At 47.0% G+C, this 11,997-nt stretch overlaps 1 protein-coding gene across 3 annotated transcripts; it reads right to left on the bottom strand.

Moving 5' to 3' along the window:
- Window positions 1-1,782: 1,782 nt before the first annotated feature.
- Window positions 1,783-8,338, bottom strand: LOC143323682 (uncharacterized). 3 transcript variants are annotated; one of them, XM_076735682.1, is made up of 2 exons: window positions 8,202-8,338; window positions 1,783-4,157 (listed from the first exon to the last, which is right to left on the bottom strand). In XM_076735682.1, the coding sequence occupies exon 2, from the start codon at window positions 3,713-3,715 to the stop codon at window positions 2,780-2,782; it is 936 nt and encodes a 311-aa protein (XP_076591797.1). In that variant the 5' UTR covers window positions 3,716-4,157; window positions 8,202-8,338; the 3' UTR covers window positions 1,783-2,779. The 3 variants fall into 3 exon arrangements, with proteins under 3 accessions (XP_076591797.1, XP_076591798.1, XP_076591799.1); XM_076735683.1 differs by lacking the exon at window positions 8,202-8,338 and adding an exon at window positions 6,554-8,110; XM_076735684.1 differs by lacking the exon at window positions 8,202-8,338 and adding an exon at window positions 4,865-5,432.
- Between the last annotated feature and the right edge of the window lie 3,659 nt (window positions 8,339-11,997).

The following is an 11,997-nucleotide window of genomic DNA, read 5'->3' as shown; positions in this document are numbered from 1 at the left end:
GATTTTAAAGTTTTATTTTGACCGCCCTCACCGGAAGTCATAGTATGCTATCATGTGCGCGTGATGATAGCTGATAGTTAGGTTGCTGTTCCTAACTGTGGCCACTAGAGGGCACGATGTTGTGTACATCCCTGGTAAACTGCCAGGCAGCTTCACCCCAGGCGGAGGAGAGTAAGAAGAATGTCCGCATTTGACAAGAAAACCTGATACCGAACAAAAACACAACTTTCCAACTTTATGCGCTGGTTTAGGCGAAAGTACTGATATGGGGCAATGAATCTGATTAATTTTCTGGCAAGGACATCGGGCCTCGTGGATTATAGTACTTAAACACAACCGATTTTGGTGAAATTGGACCATATTTTATTGAGAACATTTTCTGGTTTTCCCAATGATTTCCTCCGGCCGCTCTGCCTCAGCTCTTGGTGAAAATCTGTTTCCGGATGGTTTGTCCATACTTGTTGCTAAAATGACTGCGAGCTGCTTCTAAGTGTGTTACTGCCCTCCAGTGGTCACAATTTGGAACTGCAACACATTAAATTAGTAAAAATAGCGTCACTTCTAATATTTCCAGTGAGAATTTTCAAAATAAAATGTGCCAGTTTGACCCCAGGTGGAGAAGAGTAAGAGAAATCGCCGCAATTGATAGAAAATCACCTGATACCGAACAAAAACACAACTTTATAACTTTATTCACTGGTTTTGGCGAAAGTAACTATATGGGGCACTGAATTTGATTAATTTACTGTCTGGCAAGACCAAATGACACATGAATTCGGTTGGGAAATGATAGAGGCCGAAGGGAGACTTTGCTCACCGATTACTGTAGAAAAACACAACTGGTTTTGGTGTATCTGGATCATATTCTATCGAGAGTAATTTCTGGTTTTTTTATGTATTTCGAATCACGGGTGTTTACTGCCCTCCAGTGGCCACAGTCCGGAAACTACAACATATTACATTAGTAAAAACAGCACCACTGCTAATACTTCCAGGTAAAACTTTCAAAAAAAAGTTACGGCATGGAAGCGACCAGAAACAATCTCAGAAATGATTATTCTCACGTGGCCACTCTCATTTCCGCCAGGTGTCAGGTGTGACACTCGGCAGTGTCAGGTGTGACACTCGGCGCTACCCGCTCAGTTGACAAATAGAGAAATCTAATATGTTAATGGTAATTTATACTGAAGGTGACTAGTGGTGGTTGAGGAGCCCGGAACTGCTACCTGGAATACCCTCGTCGATCACGTGGTCCTCACCTTGTACGTCATAGAGGCTGATTTGTACAACTGATGTGATAATTAATCACCATTTCTGTCGCTTCATCGCCAACTGCTTTAGTTTTTGTCACTGTATTTTGAAAAGATTCACCCGGAAGTGGTAGCACGCTATTATGGCTGCATTGACGCGTATTAACTAATTCCACAGATCGCAGTTTCAGAGTGTGGCCACTGGAGGGCAACAAATCCTCATAGATCTAATGGTAATAATAATAATAATTATTATTATTATTTTACTGCCCTCTGGTGGTCACAGCGAGAACGGCAACGCGTTAAATTATTCAAGTTGGTGTCATTATACATACAGTATACACTATAAATGGTTGCCATTGATTGTTTTCAAAATAAAGAAACATAATTAGTCTTTTTTATTATCAAGTACAATTATGTCTGTGCTTGTGTGTTTTGTCTGAACACAGAAGTTATGAGATTATTAATGCCTGTTTTTAAAATCTCAATACAAAGTGTTTCTGTGTGAAGGACTGTCCACGAAGCCTCAGTCTTCTTTATAGGAATGTTTTATTCTTACATTTACAGTGACATATATACAGCATACATGACATTTGAATAATAGGCTACTGTGATGATGCAGACAGTGAATGTTAGGGAGGCCGAGAGTGAGCCACAACATGGAAGAAGAGTGTTTTCAAAAGACCAATATTTGAATATGATCTAGAAAGCAGCACCTTACACTTAAAGCATTTCATGAGTTGAACTACAAGAACAAGTTTCCTCAGTTTCCCTCTGAAAGGTCAGAGCTGCTGGACGGCAGGTAGAAACCATTTCAGCCGACGTCTTCAGTAAATTCAGTTCTTCACATTTCATCTGGCATCAAAGCGTTACAGTAAACAAGTGAAGATATTCAGTCTCCTGACACACTGAATGAGGACAGAATATGGCCTTCAGTATGAAACTATTTATGCTTGTAGTTCAGCTTAGTTCGACTGAGAATGTGTCATTTTAATTCTGCAGAATCTGAAGCTGTAAGACGTGAACTCTTAGCGGCTGTTTTCCACGATCCATGAGTGAGTCCTGCTGCTCCTGGATTCTGGTCACAGCTGCTGATTTCTCCCCTTTTCTCTGGGTCAGTCTACAGACGAGTTTATCTGACTCAGCTGGAAATGTGTTAACCATTAACGAGCAGAAAACTCTCAGCTCCATCAGATGGGGTGACAGTGTGGGTCGTGGCTGGAGTTTGTCCAGAGAAATGAGGGACGTGTCGTTCAGTTTAAATATTTGAGTCTCAGGTTCAGCTTTGAAAAAGGCTCCTCAGGACCAGCCTGTTGCCTCGGCTGTTGTCGTGTTGGGCAGCATCGTCCTGCTGCCTCTCACTTCTCTTAAATCTTTAAACAGCTGGAAACACAGCGTCGTCTTCTTGAAAAGACATTTTGGTGCATTCCTCCATGCCGTGTCCTCCTTCAGTATCTTTACAAAGTTTTTAAGGATTCATTAAACCATGTATAAAAAATATGTGTACATCACATGAATCTGTCCGTTCTTCACAGCTCACAGCGGTTGTCCTCGGTCTTGTAGCGGTCCATGATACTCAGGACGTCCTCCAGGATGGACGGGCCCAGATCCAGGTCTAAACCCGCCATAGAGTCTGAGCGCTGCACAGCAGATGAGGCTGTGAGAGCGGCCGGCTGGAAGGCAGCGCAGGGCGACTCGCTGCGCTCGCTCCTCAGATCCTCGTTGCTCAGGCCGGCATCGGAGTCCAGGCTGAGGCCCCGGCGGACGTCCAGGGGCCCACAGGTTTCGGACATGGAGTCCTCAGAGGAGATCTCCGAGAAGGAGCCAGAGGAGGGGACGAACCGGCGGAGGGTGGGGGAGAGCGAGATGTCGCGGCAGGGCTCTGATGCCAAACGACCCACCATGCCGTTCTCAAAGAGCGTCAGAGTCGGGTGGTGCTGCCTGTGGTTGGCGCTGTGACCGTTGGCCTGTTTGTGGCTCGTCTCTGTGGGATGCTGATGGTGGTGGAAGTGGTTTTGCTGGGGAGGCAGAGAAGGAGGGGAGGGGTCGTCCAGGTGGAGGCGTGGGGGTTTGGGTGGAGCCTGTTCGTGGGCGATGAACACAGGCATGGAGATGGTGGTCTTCAGCAGGCCGCTGGGGGAGTGCTGATAATGGTAGCCGTTGTAGGCGTAGCTGTGTGAGTCGTGTTTGGCGGCGTAGCCGTCATCCAGGTGTCTCTCCACGCTGTGCGAGCGCGAGTGTCCGTTCTGCGTCCGGCTCAGCGACGGCAGCATGTTCATCTTCCCCTGGAGGAATCCCACGTCCCCGAACATGTCGCCTTCGCCTTCGGGCCCCACATGGGCGCTGTGACGCACGTCGCCCAGCGGCGGGCTGATCATGTCACCTGAGAGGACGTCACGCAGCTTCAGCTTCTTTCCCTTCTTGGGAGTTGTAGTTTTTAAGTACATTGGCGTCTTCGCTGGCATTTTGCTTGTGACAGGTGGAGGCGAGGCGATTCAGACAAAACTCTGTTTATTGGAGAGGAGCGTTTGTCTCACCGGGTGGAGCAGGACGCTCTTTAGGTTGGAGCAGAAAGTGAGGCTGAATCCAGAGGCAGCGTCAGCAGCTCACAAAGCAGACTCACTCGATCTGAAGCTCTTCCTGTTTCTCCAGGTGAGTCTCAGTATTTAGGTCAGTCAGCGGCGCCGGCGGCCTCACGCTGACATGTGACTCTGAGAGGAGGAAGACCTCGACCTCAGCTCAGCTCCCTCCGTCCAGCTCCCACACACAGGGAAGCCATATCCCAGCGTCCTCTCCTCTTCCTGACGGGATGAAGGGATGAAGAGCGGGATCTCTGGCAGCCTCGTCGTCTGCTGTCGGCTCACTTCTTCACAAACTTCAGGAATGTGACATCAAAATGCCGGAGATCTGTGAGGAGAAACAAGAGCGGAGTCAAAGAGATGAAGGGAGGAGGGGGAGGAAAAGCCAGGGAGATAGATGGGGTGAGGGGGAAGGGAGGAGGCAGGAGCCGGGGGAGAGAGGAATGAAGGCGGGAGGAGATTTACGAGCTTCTCCTCAGCGAGCCGCAGGACACATGACGGAAAACTCTCCAAGAATCCGAGTGTTTGCTCTGAGGGTCCGGAGACCCCTCGGCTCAGCCAGCAGAGACTCGCTGATCGCAGGGAAACGGGTTCAAAGCGTTCGGCCTCTTATCACCACAACATCTCAAAGCCTCTTTCCTGACACAAACACAGTGAATTATGGGATGTCACGCCTGAGGGCTCTGTGATCTTCTGAGCCGTCACTGTGGAATTTCAGCCTTTTAAAGTAAACAAGTGTTTGTGTTCAGAGTTCAGAGGTTTGGTCATGAAAACAACCTGACAAACATCTAAAAGAAGGATCACTTGATTTCTAAAACCATGAATTCATACATGAAGTTTCTACAGGAGGAGATCCACATGGATCCGCGTGGACCCCGTTCCTCTGCGGTGACTCCTCACGCTGCAGCGTGTGGAGCTCCACAGAGCTTAAATGTTCTTCTAAAGACAGAAACAGGCTGAAGTCAGAGAAGTTCTTCAGCTTCTGACAGAAGGAAAACGAATCGAGTCCAACTCTCACGGACAAAAACAAGTTACCTAAAAAGACCAAAGAAGTCCTGATGGGAACAGTCCTGTTTTTCATGGCAGCAGTCACTGGATCGCAGCTCGTGTTCGCATTGTCAAAGAGTCGATGAGTTATTTAAAAAATGAGGGAGGTTCGGATGTTTCTGCTGTTTGGAGTGTTTATTTTAGACGAAGAGTTCGTCCTTCATCAGAACCGAGCAGAGCGGTGATGATGTGAGGTTTACATTTCAGGTGTTTTTCAGGCTTTTAACCAAACTGACTTCACAGCAGAGAGGAGGAAAACAGAAGTTTTAACCTAATTAACCTGTTCAGCTGCTATGAAGACGTGTTCGAGCAGACACAGGTGAGTAACTGAGGAGGTCTGACTGTCCTGGACGAAGAGATTCTCCTCATCACAGACGATATCAACACCAGGAAGCTCAGTTTCTGATAAATCCACCAGAAACATGTGACCACTGCGACCAAAACACACCTGCTGGATGCTCTTTGACAGCTCCACCGGTGTTGGTCTTTAGCTCAAAGCACCAGTGTGCAGCTCCACAGAGCTGCTAGCATGGCTGCAGACTCTTCTTCTCCTTATTCATGTAGAAAGACACAGTGTCAGTGTCAGACAATATTTCCATCTGAATTTCACTGAAAAACTCGAAAATGATGGTTAAGATCAGAGGTGGATCCATGTGGATAAGATGAGAGTTAAAAACAGAAAACATACACGAGTCCATTAAAACTTAATAAAACAAATGACTCAAATAACAAACTCTGACGTCTGAGGACGGGAGGACGAGAGGACGAGAGGACGGGAGGACGGGAGGACGGGAGGACAGGGGACGAGAGGACGGGAGGACAGGGGACGAGAGGACGGGAGGACGGGAGGACGAGAGGACGGGAGGACAGGGGACGAGAGGACGGGAGGACGAGAGGACGAGAGGACGGGAGGACGGGAGGACGGGAGGACGAGAGGACGGGAGGACAGGGGACGAGAGGACGGGAGGACGAGCGTCTGCTCCATGGAAGCTTCACAGACGGCAGACTGAGATGTGACAACATGATCACAATGACGCAAACACACAGAAAACTGATGCCAACGCAGACCAGAACCAGCCAGAACTGGTTCAGTCCTGCTGGACTGGTTCCTCCTTTAAAGGAACACTTCGTCCACGTGAGGAGAATTAGGTCAGAAATCTGTGTCTGCTGAAACCTGCAGGACGACCGACCTCAGGCCTTCATCGCTCCTCTGCCTCCTGAAACATTCAGTGTTCAACAAACGTCACGTCTCACTGATCTGGACGCCAAAAATCTTCAGCTGCTCAGCTGAGAAATGCCACAGAGGTCCCGTTTCCTTCTGGAGCGTCTGAACCGCAGAGGTGCAGCCATGAACTGATGGTCGACTAACTGACTTTTCTTTGTTTCGTCTCATTAAAAACTGGAGACGTCAAACATGAACTCTGAGAGGTTTCACAGCCAAAATGATTCATTTATTCATTGAAAAGAACAACGAAGAAATGACAGATGACATGAAGACGTCTGGAAAAGGAGAAACATTCACAGTTTAATCTGTGTTTACACACATTTCTCCAGTGTTTTCTAGAAATGTTTAAGTGATTAAGAATTGTTGGACCTTTTTTAAAGTTGTTTGAAAATGTGAAAGTTGAATACAGTCCGCAGTATTTTCCCTGCAGCTCCACCTCTAACTTTACTGACCTTCACCCCACAAACACCCTCTCACTAAATGTCCCCTCTGTCCCATAAAATCCAACTCTTCGCGCCTTCCGGTCGTCACGTGTTAAACACTGATCACAGATCAGATCTTTCCTGAAATCTGGATTTCGGGACGCTGCTGCTGATGCAATCAGCCACATGAGGCTGATCTGACATCTGTTTCTGCTGTTTGTCTCTGCAGCGGGACAGAGAACCACTGGGTCCTCTCTGTGGACAAAGCGTCCAAACGAACACGCCTGAGCGTCCTTCCAGTCTTCGGTCTCACGTCACGCGTAATTGCGCACAGCAGGCCGTTGTTGACAAAAAGCCTTTTGCTCGTCTGCTGATCCGTTTGTTTCTACCGCCTCAGTAAAGATGATATCGTCTCTCATCTGGCTGATGCAGCTGGTTTCCACACTGACGTTTTCTCAGGGTCGACTCTGTTCACCGTCAGTGAAACCATGGATGAGCTGACGTTTCATCTCCCGCAGCGTGTTGGAAACACGGAGCTTTACTCATTCGACAGCAGGTTTTAGGGTCGCAACTCCTCCATCAGAGCATTAAACCCAAACAGACGGTGAGTCTCAGCGCAGAGGCTGAAGATGACAGACAGTAACTTCGCCCCCTCTTCCTCCATGTGTGTTATGTAACTGCAGCTCTGAGATCACCTCGGTTGGCTGACTGGTACCAGTGGAACAAATCTGTCTTTCCACACACACTCCTGCAGATACAGCAGCCATTTCCACTCAGGCTAATTCAGATGAAGGCCGCTGCTCTGATTGGCTGTGATGAAACGCTCAGTATCGACCCTAATTCTTCAACAAACATCTGATTGTCAGTCGAGGATCTGCTTTTAATAATTAATACTGCCCCATTCTTCTGTGTGCTGCGATCAAATCAAAGGTGTCGGTGCGTCTGGAGCTCTCACACTGTGTCAGATCGCAGCGGGACATTGGCGCCCCGCCGGCTGCTGTGACCTCCTGCCTCTGGCAGCAGTGAGGAGTTTATTCCTGGAGGACTGCAGTGACTTTACCAGCCTGAGTCACAGGATACGTTTTAAATTGTGTAATATTCCTCATCTCTGCTCCGTCCTCCCCTCGTGGTGAAGGAAGAACCAGGACGCACCACATCTGACCGCTTCTGTAACGCTTAATCTGCTTAGAAATTAGATCACCATAACCCAGATTAGGTGTGATTCTCCATTATAGTCTGCGGAACAATGAGAACTGAGGGATAAAACAAAGCTCCTCATGTTAACTGTAGGAGCTGAAGTCACCTGTGAAGCCAGAAAAACCTCGCGCTACCTCTTTACATGAAAACCTGAAATCGGTTTTTAGTTAAATTAAGAAAAAAATCAATTAAATTTGGTTCGTGGATTGAAATAAAGTTTCTTCTCTCTCCATTCTGTCTGTTTGACAAACTGCGCACGTTGAAAGCAAAGGGAGTGTCTGAGGCAGCGTGACCGAGGCTGTTCCAGCTTCTGTGATGACAAATAAAAAGGCCCGATCGTCACTTTTTCTGCTTTTTCTGAGTAACACAATAACAAACAGTGGGTCTATTCAACAGGTAGAAAGCGACCACCGAGCCCATTTAAAGGCACCAAAGAGCTCAACAGAGGAGTCCGAAAACAGAGATTTCTGGTGATATTTACCTGCCTGCTCCGTTTCTCTCACACAGGTAAAACCAGTCAGTTAATCAGTGAGGACGATCCACCGACACGAGCCTCCGCGGCGCGCAAGTAAACCTCTTACTGACGAGCTTTAGAGGCTCTGGACGGAGAAAGTAAAGGGGACCGGCTTCTGACCAAGGAGCCGTCAAGCTGCTGGAATGAGCACGAACGACATCCGGTTAAGAATTTCAAAGTCAAATCTGTGAACGTGCGTTGAAACGTTTTATGACGGCGGTTGTGGGGGGGAAGGGGTCACGGTCCATCCACTGGGGAAGACATGTTTATTTAAAAATAATGTATTTATTTTTATAGAACAGGATACAAAGTCAATGCTCTGTGTGTTTTTATATTTCCTTATTCGCCACTTCTATGAAAAATATTGAAAATTGAAAAGCGAAGTCTTCTACATTATCATAAACCAGAGAGTGTGTGTAAAAGCCAATAGGTCACAATAGATAAATATATTAATATATTCCATTACATCAAAATGGAAAATCCAACATTAGGTTCACTACTCCTGACTTCTATTGTCTGGCGTCAAACAGCCTGATTGAGGAGACAACTTTCCAATTTAGAAATAAAGAATAAAATCTAATTTCATAGGTGTCTGAAATTGAAATAACAGCACGTGTGTAAACCGCCAAATATAAACATGTGTTTTATTTTAAAGGGGAAAAAAGACTGAGCTTCCGGTAGTTCTTTGGTCGACACTCACTGGTTTGACGCAGCAGACCCCTGAATATAAAGACCAGTTTAACAGGTGTTTGAATCGGTCTGTGACAGTCAGACCATCAGACTGCTCTGATGAAGAGTTTTAGGACAGGTGAGACAAAGTTATTGATCACATTCGCCATCGGAGACGAGAAAAGCCTCTGAGACACTGTGGAGATGAAGCACCGCCTCTGGCAGCCTCTTGATCAGCTGTGTGAGAAGCCATAAAAGATGAAAGGTCAAAAGTTGTGAAGTAATGTCAGATTAAACCAGATTCGTGGGTTTCTTTTGTTTTAGGTACATTATGGCTGATGCTGCTTCGATCCTTTTTTTCTCTGCTTTGAAGTGAACCTGATAAGTCGTGGTGTTCTGTCCACCTGTCTGACTGTTTATCTGCCCTTGAATGATTGTAGGTCTGCATTTGAAGTCAGCTTTGCAATCTGCAGTGTGCAGCTGCCTTTGTTTACAGTGCACCAGTTATTTTAATGTCTTTTAAAGCTGCATGAGTTCAGTGCAAATCACAAAGTGAGTCTCAGTGATGACGCTGTGCAGGAAAATCAAGACATATTTCAGGCTCAGAGTGACTGAAAACACGTTGTGATGCACAGTTCAGTCTCAGCCCAGATTCACTGTCTCTTCCCTTTCCTTGGAGTGTGCTGTGCGCTCACGTTTGCCTGAAGTCATCAGCAGCAGTAGCTGAGTCAATCAAATACAATATTAAGCTTGTTTTCTCCACAGAGCTGTAAAGTCTGTGTTACGGGGAATAATTAGACGTATAAATGGGCCCTCAAATTTTTACTGTTGGCTCAGTGGAGACCTGCTGGAGCATATTCTGGTGGCCTCAGCAGGGTTGGCACTGAGCATAATTACGGCGAGGTAACGAGGATTTAACGAATGGAGAATGCAGACGTTTGCTCTTCGTGGGTCAGACTGCAGACACGTCTTGTTTACAGCTCCTGTGGGACGCCTGCAAAACAAATTAAACCCGTTCCCTCTTCACTCATCTGCTGGTGTGTGCTTTGTGGCCGTCTGCAGGGACAGATGGGCGTCTTTTCCACTGAAGCAGCATCACACGATAAGACTGCGCACAGCGACCTCTGAGCAACACGACCAACACCTACTTCTCCTTGGTCTCAGTGTCCTGCAGCACACATGAAAGATGACCCTCAAAGTTTAATTCTGGTGGAATTTCCTTAAAACAAGGCAAATATAAAGAGAACACACTCTCTATCAATGTATCACTGCCTCAGTTTGAAGGCGACTGGAATGTGTAAACTAGATAAGTAGTGAATCTCTAAAAGATGTGGTTATATCACACAGCAGGGACCAATGCACTCACTCACACACACACACACACACACACACACACACACACACACACAGATATGACATCACCTAAGTAAATCAAGATGTAATCAGTGCAGTATGGGGCGGGTCCACATGAGGATCCATGATGATCTCTCCCTAATACACACACACACACACACACACACACACACTCCAGCAGGCCCCATGGCGAGGCTCCAGCCCCCCAGGTGTAGCCCCATGCTAAGACCCCCAGAGAGGCTGGTGTTTCTCCAGCTCTGAGAGACAAAGTGGGGGGTGGAGGTTTGTGTGTGTGTGTGTGTGTGTGTGTGTGTGTGTGTGTGTGTGTGTGTGTGTGTGTGTGTGTGTGTGTGTTCTGTGACGGAGTTTAGCCCCAAGCAGAGACGGAGGACCAGCCCGCGCTCTCTCAAGGTCGCCGAAAAGTTGTGTCTGAAGAAAAAGAAGCAGAAAATCAAAGGTGGAGAGGAAAGGAAGGATAACTGGAAGACGGGAAGAGATTCTGTTGGTTCGCTCTTTGTAACATGGCACCATCTCGGTCCTGTAAGCTGAGCGTGGCAGACAGGACTGCGGCCACAGCCCATCTGTCCTCACTCCCTGTAAGTTCTTATGCAACAGGCTGACTCAGCCAGGTGGACAGAGTGTCCCCACGAGACACGCAGTCTCACAGATTTCACGAAAAAACAATCAGGGCTGAGCAGACGTTCACTTCTGCTGAATCACTTCCATCTTCCTCCCAGAAGGTTTACTGACCTGCTGCTTCAAACTTGACAGACTCAGGCAGCATCTGCTTCTCCCAACACAGCCATTTAAGAGGTCGTGTCATTTTATATACTTTCCCAAAGTTCAGGTTTACATTTGGTGTTTAAATCTTTAGATGCCGACTCCAAAATCAAGACGATGTTACCCAAGAAAAAACAAAGAAAGAGCAACACGAGGGTTCGTGTTAGCTGACAGAAGATGACGACGCTGACCGAAGCTCTGTTTCAGGGTTTATGACGAGTGTCTGCCGGCTCATTCGTTTTTGGTAAAGAGTTTCATTGTCTTGTCATCCCATGCGTCACCACTGGATTAAGATAAACCCTAATGTCATTGTCTGCATAAATCTGACTTGAAGACCTTAAAAATTCCTTGGCCTCAATAGTCCTGACCCACATAACGCCTCGGCGGCTCCTGGTGAACGTGGGTTGCGTTTCCATTTCGGAGCAGCCAAAGTCACGAGCGACACACAACTGTGACGCAGAGTGATCTCATTGCCAGGAATTCTGGGAATCTGTGAGTAAATGAGTCTTCATGTGTTTCCACTTAGTCTGCTGTGATTGAGGCAAACTGCAGAGCCTCAGGGGTTATAGGCTGAAGAGAGAGGAGGGAGGGAAAAAAGAGGAAAAGAACAGGCAGAAAACAAGAAAGGAGAAAGAAAAAATGTTTTAACAAGCATTCTGCTCGTGTTTACAGCTTGTATTTGGGCAAAGAGACTCAAAACTAACAGCAACCAGAGAGAGAAGCACGAAGAAGAGAAGAGAGGCCCTCAGATCAGACAGGAAGTGGTTTCCAGCTGTTTTCTTGCATTAGAGGGACACTGTAACTTGACTCATCCTGCACCATGGAGCCACCCCTCCGCTGACTTCTGACCTACAGTAATCCCTCTTTGCAGCATCTGAATTAAAACTCAACTTCTTCTTTGAACACTAGTTTTCTGATGAGTGAAGAGCTCCATTTCAAAACGAGATGTTCACTATTTGAA

Source organism: Chaetodon auriga, chromosome 7 (assembly GCF_051107435.1).
Source record: "Chaetodon auriga isolate fChaAug3 chromosome 7, fChaAug3.hap1, whole genome shotgun sequence".
Lineage (NCBI taxonomy): Eukaryota > Metazoa > Chordata > Actinopteri > Chaetodontiformes > Chaetodontidae > Chaetodon > Chaetodon auriga.
The sequence above is the reverse complement of the archived record's forward strand: the minus strand, read 5'-3'. Positions and strand labels throughout refer to the sequence as shown.